The 25,832-nt window shown below is 38.3% G+C and overlaps 1 protein-coding gene across 1 annotated transcript; it reads left to right on the top strand.

The window, feature by feature from the left end:
- Positions 1 to 19,664: 19,664 nt before the first annotated feature.
- On the top strand, positions 19,665 to 24,238 carry LOC105051875 (mitochondrial import inner membrane translocase subunit PAM16 like 2). Its single transcript, XM_010932522.4, has 4 exons — positions 19,665 to 19,905; positions 20,798 to 20,885; positions 23,373 to 23,503; positions 23,955 to 24,238. The coding sequence occupies exons 1-4, from the start codon at positions 19,903 to 19,905 to the stop codon at positions 24,075 to 24,077; spliced, it is 345 nt and encodes a 114-aa protein (XP_010930824.1). The 5' UTR covers positions 19,665 to 19,902; the 3' UTR covers positions 24,078 to 24,238.
- Positions 24,239 to 25,832: the final 1,594 nt, after the last annotated feature.

Genomic DNA, 25,832 nt, shown 5'->3' with positions numbered 1-25,832 from the left:
TGCTTTTGAAATTTTACTCACCTTGATACATCAATAAGAAATTTGTTTTACTCTGATACATCCTACAATTTCTTTCAACTTGATCTGATACATGATAACATTTGATCCGATACAGTGTGAAGGTTTCTCTAATATATTATAACATTTGCTCTGATACTGTATGAAATTTTCTCTGATACATTAAAAATTTTCTTGCTCTGATACATTATAAAATCTTTTCTGATATCATTGTAAAAATTATTTTTGCTCTGATACATAGAAAAAGTTATTTATCTTCTCTTGCTCTGATATATCTTGAACTCAAAATGATCTAATACCCTTTTCAAATTTTTAAGAAAATGGACAAACTATTTTTGCATTTATATTACATGCCAAAAGAATCATACTCTTTTCAAGCATATACACCTATAATGGATTCTTTTGAAATTAATGCATTAACATAAATATTTTTGTTCATATGTTTTGTCATCATCAAAAAGGGGGAGATTGTTGCTCCTAGATTGATTTTGATGATTATAAAGCAGATTGAAGGGATACAAAATTTTAAAATGAAAAAGTCCTTATGCTCTTCAAGGGCAAAATTGTAATTTCACTAAAATCCTGATTTGATAGTACCATTTGGTAGAACAAATGATTTGAAATCTATTGGTGAAAATTTCATTGTGTTTGGACTTATATTTTTGAAGTTATGAAGGTTTGAAGTGCATGAGTCGACTCATGAGTCAACTCATGGCACTGTGAGCTGATTGGCACGCAAAAATTCTCCTTGGCACGCTAGTTTTCTGGCTTGGCACGACCTGTGAGTCGACTCATGAGTCGACCCACAAGGCATGAGTCGACTCATGAGTCGACCCCTGCTAATTTGAGCCAAGAAATTCCAGAAAAGCATTCTCTGGTTTTTGCAACAGAGGTCGACTCATGAGTCGACCCCTGAAGCATGAGTCGACTCATGAGTCGACCCCTGCGATGGGAAATGTCAGCAACGGCTATTTTTTTGCCCATTTTAATTGCCATTTATGCTTTCTAAAAATCCTCTAACGGCTCTTTATCTGCCTAAATTATTTTCTCTTGCTACTAATACCATAAAATGCTTAAAATGGTGAAAGGAAATTGCAGATTAAATAGCAGATCAAATTGCAAAGAAAAAGTGTGGAAATCGGGAGATCAAACGTGAGATCAAAAGAGAAGAGAGGATCCGAAATCTGAGATCAACGAAATATTCAAGAAGAAGAGAGAGGATCCACAATATACCAGAGAGATTGTGAAAGAGAAAAGGAAGATCTTTCAAGGAGAGAATTCTTCACGCCTATCGTTTCAACCTTGATCTAGAGATCGTTCAAAGCTTTCAAGAGATCTTCAATCAACAATCAACCTCTTCTCAAGCGTTCAACCGTTCATTCATCTTGAGAAAATCTGAAAAAGGGGTTCTTCATTTGAGTAAAGCTTTTATTGTTATATTTGCTCATTTAAGGAGCTGTTATTGTATTCATCTGTGCTCTAAATATTCTTACTCTTTGTGAGTTCTTGCTCTTGTTTTTGGAGGATTTCCAAAACAAGGAAAGGTTGATCCGAACCTGAAATCGGAGTGTTTTGGGTTTGCTTGTACCCGGAAAACAAGTGTTCTAGCTTGGGATAGCTAGGGTCGGAGTTTCCGACGTCTTGTATTCTAGCTTGGGATAGCTAGTGTCGGAGTTTCCGACGTTTTGTATTCGGGTTGAATACAAAGGATAGTGGATTGAAATTCCCAAGTGGGATCTTGGAGAGTGGATGTAGGTGCAAGGTTAGCACCGAACCACTATAAATCCTTGTGTTTGTGGTGTGCTTTATCGCTTTATCTTATTTCTTTATTATATCCTTGCAATACTACTTTAGGTAATTAATATTGATTTAAAGCCATTGTTTTGTTCTTCATAAGTTATTTGTTGGGCTTAAAATTTTTAGAAACCCAATTCACCCCCCCTCTTGGGTTGCATAGCTGGGCAACAATCGTCTATCACACGATGCGACCACAGTCGCATTCATGACTCATCGACCGAGCCACGATCGGCCGGTGGATACTCGGCTTATCACTGTATATCACGCGCGCGTAGTACCCGACATAAGGGTATCGGGATCCGACTTATCATCGTTTTCCCGACTAAACGCGTCGGACGATATTTGACTGAATGCGTTGAAAGAGACCCGACTGCTGAGTCTTATCCGGCGGTCGGTCGGCTTTCGACTCACAGACGGGCGAAGGACGCCCGACTTAGGCCCTCGACCATCGAAAGATCGATCCAAAGTCGGGACTTGTTCTACCTTCATGGCGGCACGAATTGCCGAACGTCCTAACTGATCTATATGGGTTAGCAACTTACGTGTTCGAATGCGTTCCACGACATATGAAAAGAGAAAGACAAGCAGAGGAAAAAAGTTAAGTCCAAAACTTTGATTTCATTGAAGGCCAAAATAGGCTTTACAAAGTTGGGCCAAAGCCCGAATACAAGCCGGAGCAAAAGCAAAAAAGAAAAACAAAAAAATCGACTAATCATCGGAGTCGGCCTCCTCCACTGGATAGCGACGGGGGACGGTCGACGAATCCGCTCTGGCTTCGGCAGTCGGGGCCGCCTGATCTTCGGTAGCCTGCTCTGCGTCTTCTTCGGCTTCCGCCCTGGTGGAAAGGCCTTCCGATATTGGTTCGGCCGTCTCCTCCGCAGCTGGGGCCTCCGACTCTGGCAGAACTATGCTGCTGAGATCAAGCTCCGGGTACAGGCCTCGAACGGCTTCCCGAGCATCCTCGTACCCGACCCAGTACGAAAAGAAGCTGCTCTCCAGAAGCTCTTCTCGGTACTCTTCCGAGTCACGGAAGTCTTCGATGGCCCGACCCAAGGCCTCCTTCGCCGACTCTGCTTCGGCCTTCGCGATGTCTGCGTCGGCCTGGGCGATGGACAAACCTTCTTCGGCCTTGGCAAGATTTCTGAGGCTTACTCGGAGCTGCTCGCGGTCGGCATCCAGCTCCTTGGCGAAGCTGTCTCGCTCGTGCCGGAGCCGACGGACGGTTCGGAACTTCTTCTTCACGTCGTCCCTGGCCGACTGTAGCTCCGACTCCGACGTTGCCAAGGCTCCCTTGAGTCGGGAGACCTCCTCCATAAGTCGGGAGACCTCCCCCTCAAGTCGGCCCTCCCGTTCGACCGACTGTTGCAGCTGGTCGACCAGGATGACCTTGTCGGCTTCAAGGGCCGCGACCTTGTCTCTCCAAGCCATGCGTATGTCGCCGAACTTTCGGTATCCGGCCTCTAGCTCGGATATATTGAAGACCAGCTGCACAAAACAAAACCAACCGTTAGGGGATCAAACTTACGGGAACTGCATTGAAGGCAAAGAAAAGAGAAACTCACCCGGATCATCATCGGATAAAATGAAGACAGCATGTCGGAGACACGCTGGTTCTTCATCGCATCGATGTCGGCAGGAAGAAGGAGCGCCTGGCACAGTCTCCTGGCCAAGTCATGGTTGGCCAGGCCCGACGCTCCTTCGGAGAGCGGGAAGTCGGTCGATCCTCCGACGGTCGATCGTCCTTCGTCGCCCGACGCCATGGGGGCCTTCCCTCGGTCGGACGCCCAGGCCCTGACGTCGGAGATCGACGGCAGGCTTGAGCCCAACCGAGTCTCGACCGACGGCGCAGCAGCAGCGGGCGTTGGTCGCTCGGGTTCGTGAGCCTCCTCCCGATCCTCCTCTGCCTGCTGGACGGCCGGTGCGCCATCTCCCGACTCAGCCGCCCTTCTTTCGGGCGAAGCGGCGCCCTCGCCCGACGGTCCCTCGGACGGGACTTCGACAAGCACTGTCGGCACCGACAGTGCGATGACGGGCTCCGCCCCCGACCCAGTCAGTTCGCTCGGTGGGGCTGCATGGGGCCTCTTGGGAGGTCGCGACGGTCCGGCCCCTTGCGTAGGCCTCTTTCGGACGGCGTACTGACGTACGTCGGCTGCCGTCAGTCGTGATCTCGACGGCATATCTGCGAACAACAACAGACGGTCAGTACCGTAAAGAAAAAACAAAAAGGAGAAAAAGGGGAAGAAAAACAAAAAACCGACCTAAGCGAGGGACCGGGCTGAGGCCGGCGTCGTACAGGGCCTGCTCGGTGACAAGCTCCCTCTGCTTCGGCACCGAGATATCTTTTAGCCGGTGGAAGTCTTCCCGATCTTCAGCTTCCACCCGACTGTTCTCATTCGGTTCGGTTCGGGGATTCCCCCAATGGACAGGGAACCCCCAAGGAGTGGAAGACGATGCAAAGAAGAACTGGTTCTTCCATCCGTGAATGGACGACGGAAGACCAGTGATGAAGGAAAGCCCCTTCCGAGGATTGAAGTACCACCACCCTCGGGCTTTAAGGTGGGGTCGGAGGACGAAGATAGCTCGGAAGAGGGAGATCCGAGGATCGGTCGGCAAAAGTCGACACAGCAGCGCAAAGCTGACTATCAGCCGAACTAAGTTCGGTGCGAGTTATGCCGGGCACAGCTCGTAATAGTCAAGAATATTTCGGACAAACTCTGGAACTGAGAAACGAAGGCCAGTCCGGAGGTCCTCCAAGTAAAAGGCCACCTGGGCCTCAGGCGGGCTGTTAACCCGACCATCGGCACCAGGGGCGAACAGCCGAAACTGCCCCGGGATGCGGTATTGCTCCCGGTGCCAATCGACGTTCGGCCCCGAAAGTGAAGAGATCTCCACCTCCGGGGTCGACCGAGTGTCATCAGCCGGCTCTCCCGACCGACCACCTCGTGGAGACGTTCTAGCCATGGACTCAAACGAATGACAGGGAATAAAGAAGAAGGAGATGGTGAAGATGATGATGGCCCTCAGAAGAAGGAGAAGGAACTACTAAGAAGAAGGAGAGTACCTGGGATAAGGAATTATGCGGGCAGAGTCTCGACAGCAAAATGAGGGGGGTAAAAAACTGAATAGGGGCGACCCTGTATATATAGTACCCCCCGACGGTCGAGATGAAGGCACGACCAACGAGGACTCCCCAGATCTTGCCACGTGGCATCATCCGGACCGTCTGTCAGCCCGACGGTTCGACGCACCTATCTTCAGATCGAGCCACGTCACCTCCATCCGCTCCAACGAACCCGTCCCAATGGCCGCACGCCACGTGGCTAAAGGCCGCGACGTTTCGTATCCCCGAAGGGATGGCGGAACGACGGTTTTCCTTCCCGATGGGACGAGACATCTGACATCGACAGGATGTCTGACATCGGTGGGACGTCTGACACCTGCAGGACGTCCGACACCGACATGACACCTGACGCCGACAGGACGTCTGACGCCGACGGGACGGGACATCTGACACCGACTGGACATCTGACGCCAGCAAATCGCTCGACATTCATGAGATGCCTGACATCATATCGACCCGCGGTACGGTCGAAACTTGGCACACAGTGAATCCACTCCTTTTCGCCCCGCGTTACTGTCCAAACGAAGACATCGGCCAGCACGCCGTCCGACTAAGGAGAGGAGGGGGGCAACTGTTGGGGAATACCGACCGACCCCACTCATGCCGACTTATAATCGGGCATACCCGACCGACCGATCGATCGATCGTCGGGTGCCGTTACCGACCAATCAACAGCTCTCTGCCGACCGAGGATATGTCTGTCGGGCAGACCTTTTTCGCTCTCCCGACCGACTGCACCCGAGGGTCCGATGGCCGACTCCCGCGATGTGCCTGACTGACCGTCGGAGGGGTCCGAATCTCCACCCGACACCGCTCAGCTGGCCACCGACCTAAGGTCGGTCGACTCCTCCGATCGCCGTACTACTGCCAGTGACTGTCAGTCCTGACAGCAGCATGCGGCACTGCCGCCTAAGGGCATTATCCCACCTAGGGCATTGTCAACCCTAGTGATTTGACAGTCCCACGGCGACGTGACACTTTCACGGTGACTCTGACAGTCTACAGTGAGTTGACAATTCCTCAATTGTCTGCACCATTAATGATGGCGCAATACTACGCTCCACTATATATATCAGGGAAGGCTACAGTGCTAGAGGCCCTTGAAAACTGACAGGCTTGCCCTCTCTCTCTCGTTGAGTTCTTTGCTTTCTTCTCACTGTTGCCTAGTCTCCTCTCTGACTTGACCGTCGGAGGGTCCCCGCCGGAGCCGCCTCCGGTCGGTGCGGACTTTCTTTTGCAGGCGCTCGTTCCCGACGATCAGGCGACGAGGGGATTGGCCGCAACAATAAGTAATACAAAATCTAACTTTTTAATCAAAATAATACAAAAGGAGAAAATGCCATTTTGAATGGCGTTTTCTCCCTGCCACGTCACCCAATTTTTTTTCACGTTGGCATCGTCCGAAAAAAAAAAGTCATTTAAAAACGTCATTCAAAATGGCGTTTCTTATTCCCCCCAAAAAAGAAAAACATAAATATTTAAATTTTAAATTAATAAAAAAATTAAAATTTTAATTTTGAATGAAATTTAAAATATAAAAATTTGAATATATAATTCAAATAAAAAAGATAATTTTAGATGATTTTTTTTCAAATTAATTTTTTAAAAAAAATATCTAAAAAATCTTAAAAATTAAAAAAATTAAAAATATCATAGAAAAAGAAAAAAAAGAGAAAGAAATGCGAAAGAAATAAAAATTATAAATTTGAATTTTAAAAAATTAAAATTTTAAATTTAATTCAAAAACATCATTTCAATTTCTTGCCAAAAATAAAAAATTAAAAAAATAAAAAGTATCATTAAAAATTAAAATTTTAAAAAAATCAAAAAAAATAAGAATTATAATTTAAAATTTAAAAGAAATAAAATTTTTAAAATTAATTAAAATAAAAATATCATTTCAAATTACTTTCTCAAATTCAAATTAATTTATTTAAAAAATATTCGAAAGAAATAAAAAAAATAGCCTAAAAAAATTTCATAAAAACAGAAAGAAATGAAAAAATGTGAAAAAATTATATAATTATAAATTTGAATAAAAAAAATTAAAATTTTAATTTGAATTAAATGTTGATAAAAAAAATAAATGCATAAAAAAGTGAAAAAATGAGGAAAAAATGTGAAAAAAAGAAATTTATAAATTAAATTTTTTAAAAAAATAATAATTTTGACTTTAATTCAAATAAAAAATATCATTTCAAATTACGTTGTCCATTTCAAAATATTTTTTAAAAAATTATCTCAAGAAAAGAAAAAAATATTATAAAAAAATAAAAAATACCCTAAAAAAGAAAAAAAGGGAAAAAATAGAATTGAAAAAAATACAAATTATAATTCTAATTGAAAAATGAAATTTGTATTTTTCAATTTTAAGAAATAAAAATTGTAATTATAATTGAAATAAAAAATAACATTTTAAATAACTAAATTAATTTAAATATAATTGTTTCAAAAATATTTTAAATAAAGAAAAAAAATACGTAATAGAATGCCAAAAAGATAAAAATGGAAGAAAACTAAAATTATAATTTCAAATTATAAAAATTATAAATTAAATTTTAAAAAAAATATCATAAAAGAAGTAAATAAAAGAGAAAAATGGTAATAAAATAGAAATTATAATTATAAATTAAAAAAATTTAACTTTAATTTAAATTAAAAATTATCATTCAAATTACTATCCTCATTAAAAAATTTAATTAATAAATTTTAATTAAATTTATTTATTAAAAAATCATAAAAAAATAATTAAACAAATTAAGAAAAAAATTTAGAAAAATTATAAAAAAAAAAAAAAAAAGAAAATACCAAAGGAAATGGCGTTTTCTCCTTCCCCCTTCTTCTCTCCTTCTCCCTCTTCTCCCTTCTCCCTGCTCCCTCTTCTCCCTCTTCTCGCTTCTCTGGTATCTCTCCGGCGGCACGACGGCACAGCGATGAGCTGCCTTCTCTCTCTCCCTCTTCCTCTCTCTCTCTCCCTCTTTTTCGTTGGCCGCCGGCGTCAGATGGTTGGTAAAAAAATATAAGAAATAATTTTGAATTTAAAAAAAATCTAATTTTAATTGAATTAAAAAATATCATTTCAACTTATTTTCTCATTTAAAATTAAAATTAAAAAAAATAATAAAAAAATAAATTTAAAAAATAAAAATTATCAGAAAGAAAGCCAAGAGGTCGACTCACAGAGTGTGCCAGCCAAAAATTTTGCGTGCCGTTCAGCCCTTTTAGCCATGAGTTGATTCATGGGGTTGACTCAAAAATATAAACATATTTTTCTTACAAAATATATTTCTAAAAATGTTGAAATTGCCTCCAATAGATTACACATCTTTTGTTCTTGCTCTTGAGACTTTCGAATCAGGTCTGATAAAATTATGATTTTACCCCTGAAATACAATAAATCTTTTTCCAAGCCAAAATCATTAGTAATCCCCTCAAATGCTTTGTAATCATCAAAATCAATTCAAAGAGCAACATTCGATATATTATTATTTACGTTATAATTTTTATAGTCTTTTAGCATAACTTTTTCTCTCCTAATGTTCTGAGACACATTCGAGTATGTGTATCCATATGCACAAAACATAATATCCGATCACTTAAAATTAAATAATATAAAATAGAATCAATATTTAATATTATTAAATAGAATAAAAATATCAAACGTACAAAAAATAGTACAATAAAAATGTAAAAAATACTAAATACAAATATAACAAAGACTAAGTCCCACAAAGACGTCACGGTGCTCGTGGTCGCTTGGACATTCTCAGGAAGGTCCTCGCCGGCTGCTCCTGCTATGATGGCTCCTCCCCTATATCAGTGGAGGAGATCTGCTGATCATGCTGCTCAGGAATAACTGATGCTGTCGGATCATCTACGGACTGAGAGACCCGTTCAACTCTCTCATCTGGATACACAGATGGACCTGAAAAGAAAGTATTATACTCATGTGGCCAACTGGTACTCGATGATGTCATCTGGGGGATGTAGGAAGAAGAAGGCACTGCCATCTGTGAATCAAAAGGTGGTGGCATATGTGCAGCATCGAATGATGACATCTGCGGAATATGCGGTGATGGCATATGTGAAACATATGATGACGGCGTATAACTCATATCTGGTGCCAGAGCTGCTCCATACCAAGGCGCACAGCTATATGGATCAACACCAATTGCCACTAATGTTCCGAAACTTGTTCTCTCTATCTCCCGCAATATCCGAATCCGTTCGTCCTCATCAGTCGTAGATAAAGCACGACGAGCGTCCAACACGAGATCCGACATAGAATCAGTCTACAAAATAAAAATAAAACAGTCAGTATAGTGTAAAATATAAAATAAAAATATAATACAAATAACATAAAGTAATTTTCGTAATCTTACCAAAAGACGCACAGTAGAACTCTCGCCCTCATATCCAGAAACTGCATACCGGGACTGTCCAATGACTTGCACCGTAATGCTAAAAAATCAAGCCATGTAGTCATCGATATATGAACGACCTCTCAAAATAGGATCACCATGAACAATGTGATCTCGACGTGCATCCCAAATATCGATGTACTCTACATGTCTGATACGCCAGTCAATACGAGCTCTCCCTCGTCGATCAATACGATGAAGTCTCTGGCTGGTATCAAACTACTCTGGAATGTCCTGAGTCTGACCAAACTGCCGCAGGACACGATCGGGAAGATGCCACTCTACCACATCAAAATAAATAAGTGGCACCCTAGCAGTCCATATGTTGTGTCCAACTGTACACATCTGCGGCAGTATAGCCAATATCTCATCTGTATATGGCTCCCACAAAAATTGATATAGTTAAAATAAAAAAAATTAGTAAACTAAAATTTTAATAGATTATGAATACTGTAAAATGATATTTGTAAAAAATTCAAAATTTACCCGTCTAGATGTATCAACTAATGTATCCAACTGGCACCTATAAACCCGTGCCACTCTCGTCGATACATGATGAACGTTGAATGTAACGTTCCATCTGTTTCACAATGTATTAATATTAAATAAATTTAAAATAGTAAATTTAAAATAAAAAAATAATATTTCGATACCTATATCCCAATAGTCCGTCTGGTCTGAATGGAACATCAGGATCCTGCTGCTCTGATGGCATTTCGAGCAACTGTCGTCGTAATGGACTGATAGTCGGCATACGCTCCCATACCCAAATTTGCAAATTTTAAAAATTAAATAGATGATATACCCAATGTAAAATATAATTAAATAGTAAAAATAAAAATTTTTAATTCACATACCTGTAATAATACAAGATAACCACCAATCTCGCTCTGATCAGCATAAGAATTCCGACACATAGCTCTGTATAGGCAAGCTAGTACTGCACTGCCCCAACTAAGTCGACGAGCGAAGTCTAAATCTTCTAATAATGGCAAAAACATCAACTTCATCTTATTCGATGAAGTATCGGATAACAGGACACCACCTAACAACCGCAGCACCTGACCCCTAACATACTGCTGCACCATCTCCTCTGGTGCATCATCTGCAATATGATGGTTGGCTCATCCAAACACTCAATCCTGAGTCATGAATGATCGAAAAAATGTGCGTTGGGCTCAAACCCTAGCAATCGCAAGCACAAAGCCTGCCACTCCAAATGGTAAGTGTGGGATCAACTCCGGTAATGGATCTCCATCAATTGGTAGTCCAGTAAGGATGCTGACATCCTGTAAAGTGATGGTCGCCTCACCAAATGGAAGATGAAATGTGTGTGTCTCTGGACGCCATCTCTCAAGCAAAGCAGTAATAAGACCAACGTCCATCTGTATACGACCAATCCAATATACTCCATAAAATCTCAGATATCGTAAATAATCTAACACTCTATGTGGGATGTCCTCTGTCCTCCAGAAATCAGCATCGGATCGTCGTAGACGAATGTGTCTGGGCTCCTGCAATAAAATATAATAATTAGATAATGTACATGATTTTTAAAATAAAAATTTAAATAGTAAATAGGATTGTAATGCTTACGCCGCCATCTAAAATAGTCTATGATCGATGGTGCTCCTGCAATGTAAGAATACTGCTATCTCGAGGACCGGGATACCGCGGATCGTAAGCCATAATACGCTGTCTCAAGCAATATTATCACAGATGTATTAAAAAATAAGATAATATATTTTAAATTTTTTTTAAACACAATATTGTCACACAATACAATTTAAACACAAAATTCAGTTCATTTCAGGATATTAAACACGTAAATTCAAATACAATCTCACAAAAATACATAAAACAATGACAAAAATAAATCTTCAAGCCTTTAATTTCTTCCACTGCTTGAAGTTGAAGTATGTTGAAGTATCCAGAGACAGCGACGGCGGTCATGACCCTGTTCTCTACAAATGCCACAGTGGTTCTTACTTCTTATTTGCCTATCATCCATCTCATTTCGTAGTCTCGTTGACTTTGGTCTACCTTTCTGCTTGGGTCTCAAACGATGATGATCAGGAATACATTTGAACATACGTGTATGCATCCAATAATCTTCATGTGGTAATGGATTAAAATCATCGCTCCAAGCATTCATATATGCTGTAATTGTATATGCATTATCCACAAAACCACTAAAATGTACAGCAATTTTTGACACACAGCTAAAACATGTGAACATGGATATTTGTACATGCTCCACTTTCCACAAGAATATTTTCTTTCAGCTAAAGTAATAGTATGAAAATTTTCTCCACTCGTAACCTCCACTTGCTCTCCTCGTAAGCACTTCATATATACTTCTTTGAAGGTTGAATGCTGTTACTCGGTGCTGGTTAGCTTTAACTTGATCTTCAGCAATCTTAATTGCAACATGAGGAGTAAAAAGATTATTTGGATTCTCCTCTACATATCTCAAGGCTTGGGCATGCCTCGTATTGAAGTATTTCATAAGACGATAAAATATCATTTGAACATAAGCTGTAATTGACACATTTCTAGCTCATCGTAAAATATTGTTAAAAACCTCCGACAAATTTGTAGTTAAGACACCATAGCGCAGGCCATCATCATGTGCCAACGTCCACTTCTCCTTTTCTATCTCGAACAACCAGCTCCAAGCCTCTTCATTCAATGTTCTGATCCTACCCATGATAAAGTTGAACTTGCGAACTTGATGAGCGCTTTCTGCTTGCCATACTGCTCTTTTCAGCTGCACATTTTTGAAATGAGTATTGAAATTACTGCAGATATGTCTTAAACAGTATCGGTGATAGGCACGTAGTGGACTCCATCCAATAGACTCATCTGCGATGGCATTTATTATACCTGGATGCCTGTCAGAAATTAAGCATATTCCATTTCTATCTTTAACGATATGTGTTCTGAGCTGGAAAAAAAATCAACTCCAACTTGCAGTCGTCTCCTCATCGATAATTGCATATGCTAATGGAAATATCCCATTCTCTGCATCAATTTCTGTTCAATTAACATCTTACCTTTAAATTTTCCATACAAGTGCGTGCCATCAATGCTGATTACAGGACGGCAGTGCGTAAAACCCTGGATAGATGGTTTGAAAGTCCAGAAAATATAATTTAAAACTCAGACATTGAAATTCACAGCTTGAAAAAAATTTCATGAAACAACTGTACTGGATTTACATGTTGAAGTGCAGCCATATAATAAGGTAATTTAGCATAAGACAGCTCCCATTCTCCATAAATATCAACCAATGCCTTCTGCTTTCCACACCATACTTTCCTGTACAATACTGTATATTGAAATTGATCATTAACGTCTACCACAATAGCTTCAACTTTAACATCGAGATCTTTCTCAACAATATGTTGGACTAATGTACTAATCATCCTTCCACTGACATGTTTGTGGTCTCGACTCAATCCCGTAAACAAACAAGTGTGAGGATCCTCATATTTTGTGATTTGAAAATATCTATGTTTTTTCAACAATGCAGCACGAAGCCTCCATTTACAATGTTGAACATTATCTGATGATGCGCATCGTATGGACCATAATTTCGAATGCGACTGAACTACATTGTATGTCCGATGCTTCATAATGTGATAAAGATCAACAGCTCTCCTTACATAATCTTTACTCTCAAACATTAGACTTTTAGAAAATTCAGTCATCGAGGAGTCCCAAAACTGATTGTCAGAGTTCAATCTTCGACCAGTACTAACACAACCACCATCATCTAAATTTATATTATTAAAATATTATAGAGGTTCGTGCAAATGAGGTTGAGGTTCTTCCACATTAATATTAGCCTGAACATCTTCATCATCATTCTCATCTTCACCATCATCATCATTACTGCTACTGTCCTCATCCATCCAACAGTCTTCATCTCCATTTTCATCTGACTCAAGCCTAGATTATCAGAATTTATTCCACCGACTACACAGTCGTCATTTTCTATATGAGTGTCGTCTCCCGCACTTACCACTACTTCTAGCAAAGGAGAAGTCACCATAGCAGAAGACACAAGAGAAGTCACCATAGGACTTAGAATAATTGGACAACTAGACCGACAGTAGTAGAATATTGTTCTGCAAAAACGACCTCAACACTATCGGTTTGCATCATAGGAGTTACAAAAGGTGAGGAAGGCCCAACATTATTGTCCGCTTGAGTTAAAAGCCGACTATGATATCCAAAGCTTGGTACATCTTCCTTTTCAATATATAATTCTAAAAATCGACATTCTGAATATTTCAAAGGAAAGGTCAGCATTTCTTCGACATCTTCATCGTCATCAATTAGAACCAAGATATATTTACTCTGCATTAACTGTCCCGACAGATTAGGAGATTTCCATTTCAATTTTATTTCATATTTTTCTTTGTCTATAGGAATACTGCTATATAAATGATCCAATAATTCTTGACGTGATAACGATGAAGATACTCTAATCATCCAATTTGTAGGGTGACTGTACTGCACACCAGTTTTATCATTCTGTATCATGCCATCATAATACAATAGTACACGAACTCGAGTACTGGCCATTTTTCAGAGAAACCTACGATAAAATCAAAATCAAAATATTTAATATTATTAATTATTTTATCGTTTCAAAAAATTTACATGATACATGTATCATATCATCAACAAATAGGTACAGATAGATCCTATCCCATTCGAGAATTGCATTAATTCTATAGATTAATTACATTAATCAAACGATACGCAAAAAGGACCGAAAGAAATTTTGGCAGCATTTTCCCTTAGTTCTCCCCACACGACTCAAAATGTATGAGGAGAACTAAAGAAAAATACTGTCCAAAATTTCTTTCGAACCCTCCGCATATCATTCGAATAATGTAATTATCTATAGAATTAAATGCAATTCTCAAACTGTCCAAACTGCACAATCAATTGACCAATGTATATATTTTACGATATCCGTACAAAAATATATATTTAATATATATTTTATACGGATAACGTAGAATATTCTACATTGGTCAATTAACGGGTCTACGTTTTCATGAAATGCAATATATTTTAAAATTTTTAAAATACGATCAAATTAAATTTTAAAATACACCTGAATCTAATGAGATAAAAATAAAAATAAAAATAAAAAATAATGAGATAAAAAAAATAAAAAGATTGAAATAGACAGCCCGTCGCGGGGCCCGCCACAGGAGGCTGCTGCCTCGTCACGATGGGGCCCGCCGCCCCGGCCCCCCTGATGGGGCCCACCGCCCGACCCCCACAAGGCCGCCGTCGGGGCCTGCCACAGGGGCTGCCGTCGGGGCCCGCCGCCATCGTCGGGGCCCACCATCGGCCAAGGAAAAAGAGGGAGAGAGAGAGGAAGAGGGAGAGGAGGGGGTCGGGGCCCGCCGTCGGGGCGCGCGGCCTGCCGTCGGCCGTCTATCACCGACGGCCAAGGAAAAAGAGGGAGAGAGAGGAAGAGAGAGAGAGAGGAAGAGGGAGAGGAGGGGGCCGGGGCCTGCCGCCGGCCGTCTGTGGCCGGCAACCAAGGAAAAGGGAGAGAGAGGAAGAGAGAGAGGAAGAGGGAGAGGAGGGGGCCGGGGCCCGCCACCGGCCATCTGTGGTCGGCGGCCAAGGAAAAGGGAGAGAGAGAGGAAGAGAGAGAGAGAGGAAGAGGGAGAGGAGGGGGCCGGGGCCCACTATCGAGGTGCGCGGCCCGCCGCCAGTCATCTGTGCCTGACGGCCAAGGAAAAGGAAGAGAGAGAGGGGAAGAGAGAGAGAGGAAGAGGGAGAGGAGGGGGCCGGGGCCCGCCGCTGGCTGTCTGTGGCCGGCGACCAAGGAAAAGGGAGAGAGAGAGGAAGAGAGAGAGAGGAAGAGGGAGAGGAGAGGGTCGGGGCCCGCCGTTGGGATGCGGAGCCCGCCATCGGGGTGCGCGGCCCACCGTCGGCCGTCTGTGGCCGGCGGCCAAGGAAAAGGGGAGAGAGAGGAAGAAAGAGAGAGAGAGGAAGAGGGAGAGGAGGGGGTCGGAGCCCGTCGCCAGGGCGCGGGGCCTGCCATCGGGGCGTGCGGCCCACCGCCGGCCCTCTGTGGCCGGCGGCCAAGGAAAAGGGAGAGAGAGAGAGAGAGAGAGGAAGAGAGAGAGGAGGGGTCGGGGCCCCGCCGGCGCACGGCCCACCGTCGGCCAACGAAAAATAGGAAAAGAGAGAGAGGGGAAGAGGGAGAGAGAGAGGAGGTGCTCACCGTCGTGCCACCATGCCGTCGGAGAGACGCCGGAGAAGGGAGAAGAGGGAGAAGAGGGAGAAGGGAGAAGGAGAAGAGGGAGAAGGGAGAAGGAGAGAAGATGGGAGGGGAAAGGAGAAAACACCATTTCCTTTGGCGTTTTCTTTTTTTTTTCTTTTTTTTTTTTGATTTTTTAATTTTTTTCTTAATTTTTTTAATTATTTTTTTATGATTTTTAAATAAGTAAATTTAATTAAATAATGAGGATAATAATTTCAATGATAATTTTTAATTTAAATTAAAATTAATTTTTTCTTTTAATTTATAATTATAATTTCTATTTTATTATCATTTTTTCTCTTTTATTTACTTTTTTATGAATTTTTTTAATTTAATTTAAAATTTTTATATTTTGAAATTAGAATTTTACTTTTCTTCCATTTTTATCTTTTTGACATTCTATTACATTTTTTTTATTTAAAATATTTTTTAAACAACTATATTTAAATTAATTTTATTTTTTAAAATAATATTTTTATTTGAATTATAATTATAATTTTTATTTCTTAAAATTAAAAATAAAATTTTATTTTTCAATTAGAATTATAATTTCTATTTTTTTTCAATTCTATTTTTTTCTTTTTTTATTTTTTAGGATATTTTTTATTTTTTACAACATTTTCTTTCTTTTCTTGAGATAATTTTTTTAAAAATTAATTTCTTTTTTTCACATTTTTTCCTCATTTTTTCACTTTTTTATACATTTATTTTTTTATCAAAATTTAATTCAAATTAAAATTTAATTTTTTTAATTCAAATTTATAATTATATAATTTTTCTATTTTTTTATTTCTTTCTGTTTTTATGAAATATTTTAGGCTATTTTTTTATTCCTTTCGAATATTTTTAAATAAATTAATTTGAATTTTAAAAAGTAATTTGAAATGATATTTTTATTTTAATTAATTTTAAAAATTTTATTTCTTTTAAATCTCAAATTATAATTTTTATTTTTTTTAATTTTTAAAAAATTTTGATTTTTTAATGACACTTTTTATTTTTTTAAGTTTTTATTTTTTTGAATATTTTTACAAGAATTTGAAATGATGTTTTTGAATTAAATTTAAATTTTAATTTTTTTTAATTTTAAATTTATAATTTTTATTTCTTTCACATTTCTTTCTCTTTTTTTCTTTTTCTATGATATTTTTAATTTTTTATATTTTAAGATTTTTTTAGATATTTTTTAAAAAAATTAATTTGAAAAAAAATCATCTAAAATTATCTTTTTTATTTGAATTACAAATTTAAATTTTTATATTTTAAATATTATTCAAAATTAAAATTTTAATTTATTTATTAATTTTAAATTTTAAAATCTATTTTTTTCCATTCTTTTTTGATTTTTTTTTTTGGTGAAAAAAATAGGCAACGCCATTTTGAATGGCGTTTTTAAAAACCTATTTTAAATAGTATTTTTTTTTTTTTTCGGCAGATGCCAACGTGGAAAAAAAGAAGTGACGTGGCAGAGAAAGAAACGTCATTCAAAATGGTTTTTTTTCTTTAGCATAATTTGTGTAAATAAGTTAAATTTTATATTATTTATGTAAATAAATTTTTTTTTGTATTATTTTGGAAAAAACTCTCAATTTGGTGGCTCTTATAATGCAGGAAATAGAAGAAAGAAGCTAACGCAAAGGCCAGTTGACAATTGTTCTATAGACAATTACCAAAGGGTTTGTCATACTGTTACCAAAAAAAAAAAAAGGGTTTGTCATACTGTAGCAAAGTTGTCTATACCGGACCCATGCTGAACTGCAGTCTGCAGAGAGAATTTGAATTCAGAGTATCATAAAGTTTGTCATACTAATGCTTTTTAAATTCCTTTCAACCGTATACTTATGATATTGTTGATTGAGAAATTAATATAAATCATCATTTAAGATCTTGTATTTAAAAATCTATGCAAAATCTTTTTTTTTTTAAATTCCAGATGCTGCAAAATTCATCATATTCATATGCATGTAAATATGCACAGAGAGTACTCTAAATAATAAGGTGAGTGCTATTAGTCTCAAATAAAAATAAGGCGATTGGAATTCACCATGAAGCAGTGGTTCAAAATATATAAGTGTATCAGTATGGAAAAGCCCAATTGCTAAAAATGCGGAGCAGGTCTTTGAGTTGACAGTTTGTTAAGCAGCATTTCATCACTACTACGTCAAATTGTTCCTCCCTATGCAAGTGAATATGAAGGAGGAGAAAAATAAGTATGATCGCAAGCTTTCAATATTTTATTGTTCAAATTTGATTTGAAAATTATTTAATTATTTGAGCTTGATTTAGGAAAAAAAAAATATGATCGCAAGCTTTCAATATTTTATTTTTCAAATTTGATTTGAAAAATTATTTAAATTATTTGAGCTTGATAATAATCAAGCAAAATCGAGCTTAAATTCAAATCGAACTGGAATAGTTCGAAGCAGCTCGACTTGTTTACATCCCTAACCATAACCTCCATAGTCTCCACTACTAATATCAACTTGAGCTATCATGATCATGTTTATTTCTCTAAAAATAATTAATTAAATAAAATATATTTATATTATTTAAATTTTTATGAATAAAATATGAAAAAATCTGTATTTTTTATTTTTGAACATAAAAAAAATGAAATGATGCTACATGATATCTTATTTGATGGTTGAATTGAATTTTTATTTTATTATTAAAGTCGAGACCCTTTTGAATGTTCATCTATCTGACTTGAGTGCATATTGTGATTGTTTTATATGTCGAATGCTTTATATGCTCATAGGGCTATATCCAATGAAATGAGGTGGTTGCCATGTGTCCAACCTAAGAGATCTCAAATTGGGGGTGTAATTAGATCTTTTCAGGGCCGACCAAAATAAGGTTTGGGTCGGATCTTGTCAAAAAGTCAATACAATTTTTTTAGGCTCAGATTTAGCTCACAGCCTTGAGGCCTACCTTCTGGACCCAAGCACAGCTTTTACTCAATCTTCCAATTTTTGGTTGGGCCTTGGGTCTCATGATCATTTTATTTTTTTCTAAAATTATTAAAAATAATCAAAATATTTTATAAAATATTAAATATAAATAATTAAATATTGCTAACAACCTACATATATCTATTATTCCACTAAGTTCACTATGAACAACCATTGACTATTAAATCTACAAACACAACAAATAGAAACAACTAAAATGACCTAAATATTAAAAAAAAAAAATCGGGCTAGATGGGGCTCAAGCTTGGCTTTCATCTTCAAGCTCAAGTCCGACCCATTTATTAAATAAAACTACTTTTAAAGTCTAACTCGGCTTGACGAGCCTAAATCTTTGGCCTTAGCCTGCTCGCAAGACTTCAAGCTCAGGTGAGTTGGATGGGGCGTCCAGTTCATGCACAGTTACAGAATAATCCTCATGAGTGCCTACCATCAAAATTTGGTCTAGATGTTACCTTCTTTTGCCCCCTAAACAAAGGATTGGGGATTCCATTTTTGATGGCAACTCCCGCATTTCAATTTCTGGTTAGTAAATTTTTGGTTTTGTAAGTAGTGTCTTCATCTAATTAGGGACTCAGACTCTGGTCTGAGAATAGTTATTGATTACAACTGTTCTACCACATATATTTTGGATTATCCAATAAAAGCCATTGTATCATCAAAGTAAATTTTTTTCTATTCAAAATAGTAAAATTGCTAGCTAATCGATCATAGTTAATAATAAATTTTTTTCATTCAAAATTTTTAATTAAATTTTGATAATAACATATCTCTCTCCAATAATAAATAATATGATTAGTTTTTATTGGATGACCTAAAATACATATAGAATGTTGTAACAACTAATTTTTCCTGAGGATGGGCGGGATAAAATAGGTGGGAATTAACCTCTGATTTTTTTTCTAATAATGGGGCCAGACTAAGATTAATCATGGCTCGCCATGGCCCTCTGTCTAGGCCCATGCGTTGTCTCGAGTCTCCTTCAAAACCAAAGCATTCATCGAATTTAGGCGCTTTTGCCCGCAATTCGTTGTCGGATATTTCTGAGCCCTTTCGGTTCCGTAGCCGCAGGCAGCCGCGTCTCCTCCCGACCGCGAATCGCTCGAGGATCCAGCGCCTTCTTCCCCCGTTCTTCCAGTTAGGACTTAGGGCTCCTCGCGTCTCCCCCAATCTCTCCGCCTCCCTGATCTAGCGAGGTTTCTGGTCTTCGAGTCGATTGATCGATCCGACGCCGTCCCGCCGGAGCTAAACTATCCGCATTCTAACGCCGCCATGGTACGCTTTTCCCATCTTTACTCCCTTTTGGGATTTGATTTCGTTTACTCGGGTCAAGCTCGGGCTTATAGGGATTTTGGAGACCCCATGCGGATGGGCATGATTTTTGGGGAATCTTTGATGGGTCGGTGAAAAAAAGATTTCATCTTTGATTTTTTTTTCGTTCTCTTATTGTTTTAATGCCAACTATTGTAAAATTCCAACCGAGTCATGGATAGTTATGGAGTGGACTCGGTTATAGTTTTCGATTTAAGTATGATCCTGCAAGTTTATTGGTGGGAAGGATAGGCGTAGGTTCGGAGACCTCGGTGGACATTTCACAAAAAAATAATGTTAGGTTTTACTCTCATCTATTCGTAAAAATGCGATTTTAACTTAATTATTGTAGCTATCAGAATTTCCAAACTAAACCAGTGGAGCCTCCCTAAAATGTCACGGACTAACTAATGATGCCAAAATTTATTTACATTTCCCATTTTGCAAGCTACAATCTGAGAAACAATTGAAGATGATTAAATTTCTTCTCTATATGTTACTATTCACATTTGTATCCACCATTACCTCCTGTTCATTCAATTCTCGTGCCTCAACTGTTCAACAAAGGATTTTAAGGCTTCTCAGTTATGCTAAGATGATATTTTAAATTTATTGAATTCATGGACAGGGTAGACTAATTGGATGGCTTGTCTATATTTATTTAGTTATTCTGCATAAGATAGTAGTGGCAATTTCATTCGTAGATGCAAACTTAATTTTAATTTATTGAGGACTGAAAAAATATTAATACTTTTTGATGTATTCGACTTTCTCATGGCATACTTACAATCTTGGCTGCATACGTTCTCTTCAGCGTTTCTTGATGTTATATCTTACCTTTTCTTTCTTTACACAGGCTGCAAAGCTTCTGGCCAACTTGATAGTTATGGGTTCTGGGATATTGGGAAGAGCGGTTTTACAAGCATATCGCAAGGCACTAGAAAGTAAGTTTAGTGCCATATATTATCATTTTTTTTATTGCAAGTTCATCTTTAATTGGTTTATCTGTTTTATCTTTGTTATTGCAATTCCTGTATGGCTTGTACGCTTGGATTAAGTTGTTTATGAATTTCTCGTCTTTCATATCACTTTTCCATGATCACTCTAATATTGGGCCCAAAGATGATGAAAATGGAGGCTTTTTGAAATCCTCAATTTTATGAGGCATATGCAGAACTGTCCATTTGAACTAGGTTGACATTTCTTAAGATAATGTATTGTTGGAGGCATTGCTGTTATTACAGTTTGGCTGCAAAAGATGTCTATTCCCTTTAGCCTGTACAAGAAATTAGAGACTTTTGAAGGGGTCTTGAACATTTCTCTGCAAGGATGTATTCTTGAATAGGAGGTCTAGGGTCAACATGGGGTTCGAGTTGTAGTATGATAAGTACATAATAGTTGGATGGTGTTAAACATGATGGCTAATAACCTAGTGCCGAAATCTGTCTATTTATTTTTTTATTATTTCTTTAGATGAATTTGTACAATTCCAAATCATCAAGTAAAGATTTAGCATTAATTTATTAGAGAAATCAAACCTGAAAATGAATTATATAAGCATCAGTATCAAGCATTTACTCCATTATGTGTATTTATGTATGTTTTTGCATACGAAAGTGTTTGTCTATCAGTACAGTGTGGAATGATGCATTATATGTAGATACGGTATAGGACAGACTATTCGTCTATGCACATGTGTCCACTTCCAGGGGAATAAATGAATTACGCTCTCCTATTAGTGGAGACCTGGTTTATGCGCATGTATTCTCTTATGGAATAGGACAGACTTTTCACTTTCAGGGCAAAACAAATGGATAAATCTATCTATAGGATGACCTTGTATTCCTTAAACTTCTGAGGCTTAAAAATAGTCTAACCATAAGTAGATTGTTATATTACCATGTTAAAAATTTTCAAGTTTCAAGCTTGATGGAGATGAGAAGATATCCTCTGGTAAAACATATATTTATTGGGGAAAGCTAATCTTAGTGCAACAAATATATTTTTGAGAAGTGAGAAAATTGTGAACAGAATATGTGATATATCATTAAGGCTGGCAAAATATGATCAGACCCACCAACCTAATCCGTGTTCGACCCACCATAAATAGGTTTGGGTTTAGGCTAAATGGATTCAGACCATAAACAGGTCGACCTGTTTAACTCATTTAATATTTAGATTGGGTTTGAGTTTCAGATATCTGGCTCATTTAATCTGTTTAATATTCAGGTCGGTTTGAGTCGGATAATTCATTTAACCCATTTAATCCATTTAGCCTGTTTAATCTATTTAAAATATGTTTAACCTATTTAAAACTTGCTTAATCTATTTCTGATCCGTTTAACTTGACCTATTTAATCTGTTTAACCTGTTAAAAATTCATTTAATCTATTTAACCCATTTAACCTAACTTGATCTATTTAATAAAGGGGTTAAGGGAATTAGATCAAGTTACCTATTTAATAAACAGATCGGATTCAGATTTGAATTTTTTGTCTCTTTAATAAATAGGTTGGGTTTGGGTTGATGATTTGTTGATCCGACTCGCATCGATCCGATCTGATCTGATCCAATTGCCACCCTTATATATCATAATTTTAGTTATCATAAAACATTTTCAGAGTTCACACGTGTTATTGAGGAAACTTCTTCTATACCATTCTGAACCATTATTTTGACACAGATTAAAATAGAGGAAGATTTTGAAAAGTATTGTCTGCATAATGATGTTGTTGATTTTATCAAAAATTTGATGAAAAAGTGCTCGCATTCATTGGCAATGGATAGAATTTAGCATTTTCTAAAGTAAATCGACACTTTATGCAAGCATAAGTCATTCTACCAATAGAAGTAACGATGCATTTTGAGTTAGGCAGATTCATGTGTCTCTGACTTGTTTTGCATGAGAAAAACACTGGCCTGTTTGGATGCTAGTTGATCTTAGAAGCCCAATAAGATCTTTTAGTGGAGGCTTCTATTTAAAAAAATATGCTGGAAACTTGTAGGAGAAATAGATCATGTGCCAGGAGTAACTAATCCTCTTAGGAATGATCAAATTCTTTTCCAAGATGACTTATGTTATCACTAAAAAACAGAGATTAGTGCCCCTTCCAGTTGCCTGGTCTCTTTCTTCCACCTGGCCTCCAACTCATTTTCAAACTAAAATCCCCTAGAGGCCAGAAGATCTTATCAGGTTGATAAGATCTTTCAGCATCCAAACTTCATTTGGGCAGACTGTCTTCCTTGTAGTTTCATTGTGATCAACATTCACTTTCCTTTTCTTTTGTTGCTATATATTAGGTTGTCATATATAAAATTTGCATGATGAGCTGAGATGTATGGATTCCTCTTTATGTTTATAGCATATTAGATGCATGCCTTCATTTGTGCTATGCTTGATTTTTTTGCTTTTTTTCCTTTTTTTTTTGCAGATGCAAATAAAACTGGTGTTGCACATGAAGCTGTCCAAAATATACGCAGAGCTAGTAAAGCCATGACTGAACAGGAAGCTAGGCAGATATTAGGAATCAGTGAGCAGTCAACCTGGGAAGAGATTGTGCAGGTTGGTTTTCCTATTCACATGTGCAGTACGTGATTGTTGCAGTTCTTGGCTGAGTGTTTGCATTTGTTATTCTCCAAAAAATCCTGCATCTATTCATGCAATACAAATATGATGGTTTTCCCTTCATGCATTTAATCATTTTCCTATGTTGAATTTATTGGGAAGCATCAAGTGAGTCTGACTGCACACTTGATGAATCTTCCTGATCCGAGGCTGCTCATGCTTAATACTTGGAACAAACGAAGTTAATTAACTCGCTATTCTGAATAGTGCATACCCAGCTCATGCATATAATTTACCCCCTTTGACATCACAAAAGTTTTAGAATATTAAGTTGTTGTGGTCGCTGATTCTGAAATAAGTTGTCTTATCTCCTCATCCCCGACATATTTCTAGATGATAACATAGTTTGGTATTTGAATCTGAGTCATATGTTTTGCCAACTGTGCAGAGGTATGATATCTTGTTTGAGAGGAATGCCAAACATGGAAGCTTTTACCTGCAGTCAAAGGTTCACCGGGCCAAGGAATGTTTAGAAGCTATATACCAACAGAAGGGCGATGGAAAACTTTGAACACCCTAACCTCCCCCTCGTCTGGATGCAGATGTTTCTGCAGTTAATTTGTACAATCTTATATTTTTTTATATCTACCGAGTTATGAAGGTGTTGGGAAATGTGTTTTTGATTTGGATGTCATTTTTCACTAGGAATGCAGCGTTTTACCCTTTTTTTTCTCTTTACTTTTGTTTTAAATTATCATCTCAAGTCCTATATATAGAAACTTCAGTCTTTGAGGGACTTTTTCCCTTATGCTGAAAGCTTGCATTAATCATATCCAAATTGCAAATTTCTCAGCACTTCACACTCCTCCTTTTAGAGGTAAATACCTTAATGTGGTTCATCTGCTTGTTTGTAGTGTTTGAATGGCTTGCGTGTTTTAATTCGAGTCACCAAAAAACTTCTCCAGTTGCATCCTATCGCAACATGAGGGTGCTCATCTTTTGCTGACTCTGTACAAAGAAATTTCTCATGCTGTGTGGCAACTAGGTAGGTCCTTGTTTGGCATCTCGTGGTCCAAAAATTGAATTTTTTCTGCTATAGCATTACTAGGAGTACTCCATTGTCCAGATGAGTTTGATGCAAGGTCCCATCATGATTCATGTTACCTGTTCCTTGGCATGAGTATGGACTCCAATCTGCAACGAGCTGAGGTTCAGATGGGCATCATTCTTGAGTGGTTTCCAATCCATTCAAATATATATGGAGCAGCATTACCTAACTCATCTTTCTCATGTTATGCTGCTGTAACCTTATTGTCAGATGTTATATCTAATGCAGTTGAATCTTGTGACAATGCTATGGTTTGGAACCCTCAAGGAAGACCTCATGAGAGCTCGAGTTCCTTAATAATGGAGTGTGAATGGCCAAGCCAAATACTTCCCTAACAGGGAATGTTTCAATTGGCTTTAGCCTTCTCAATTTCCCTGTCGAAGAAGATCATAGCCTCTGGGAATTTCTGTTGCTGGAGAGCTATTTCCTCATTGGTGACTCTTTCTATATCTATGGCAGTTCCTGTCGAAGACTGCCAGCTTGCTGCATCGATGACAGTGGATAAAGGTTGATGGAGATCCATCCTCAGGACCACCAATTGATGGCACCTCCATTCTTAAACATCCATACGGCTCTCCATTCTTAACCATTCTATGTTTAAAGAACTTGAACATATCATTTCTTAGAAGAGAATTAAACGCATAGGGAAAAAATGAAAAAAAGTACGAGCCTTCCTACCAGCGTCTTGATGCCTAGGCAGATGTGGGCAACTTGGATTCTAGCTAGATGCATGGCATTTGAGGTCCTATCTAAGGGCATTCAAGTTGCTTCAGATTTCTCTATTGCGCCTTTTTAACCTAGAAAACAGTGAATTACAAATTCATAATCTTGATAGAGAATGAACGGAGGGAATCAGCTCCCCCCCCCCCCCCCTCTCGCTTTGCTCTCCATCGTCTTCCCTCCTAGAGGCCCCAACCGCAATCTAGTGCTAACGTTTGGGTCGGTCTTGGCCCCCTGCTACCGACGCAAACATCGTTCCCTAGGCTTTTTAGGTTTTCGTGCTACTAATACTCTTTGTCATTCTCATCTTTCTGACAGTTCCTTTTCAGATTTGCACCTAAGCCAAAAATTTTGGGTAAAGCTCCAAAGTTCGTCCGGATACCTCACTCAGGCACACATGATCATTGGCACGTAGCTATATTCTTACACCATCGTCCTTCACCATTTCATGCAGTCGGTAGTTTGTCCATTAATAATGTGATTAAGGCGTCTCACTAA

The sequence above is a fragment of the Elaeis guineensis genome, chromosome 9 (genome assembly GCF_000442705.2).
Source record: "Elaeis guineensis isolate ETL-2024a chromosome 9, EG11, whole genome shotgun sequence".
In the NCBI taxonomy this organism is placed as follows: domain Eukaryota; kingdom Viridiplantae; phylum Streptophyta; class Magnoliopsida; order Arecales; family Arecaceae; genus Elaeis; species Elaeis guineensis.
The sequence above is the reverse complement of the archived record's forward strand: the minus strand, read 5'-3'. Positions and strand labels throughout refer to the sequence as shown.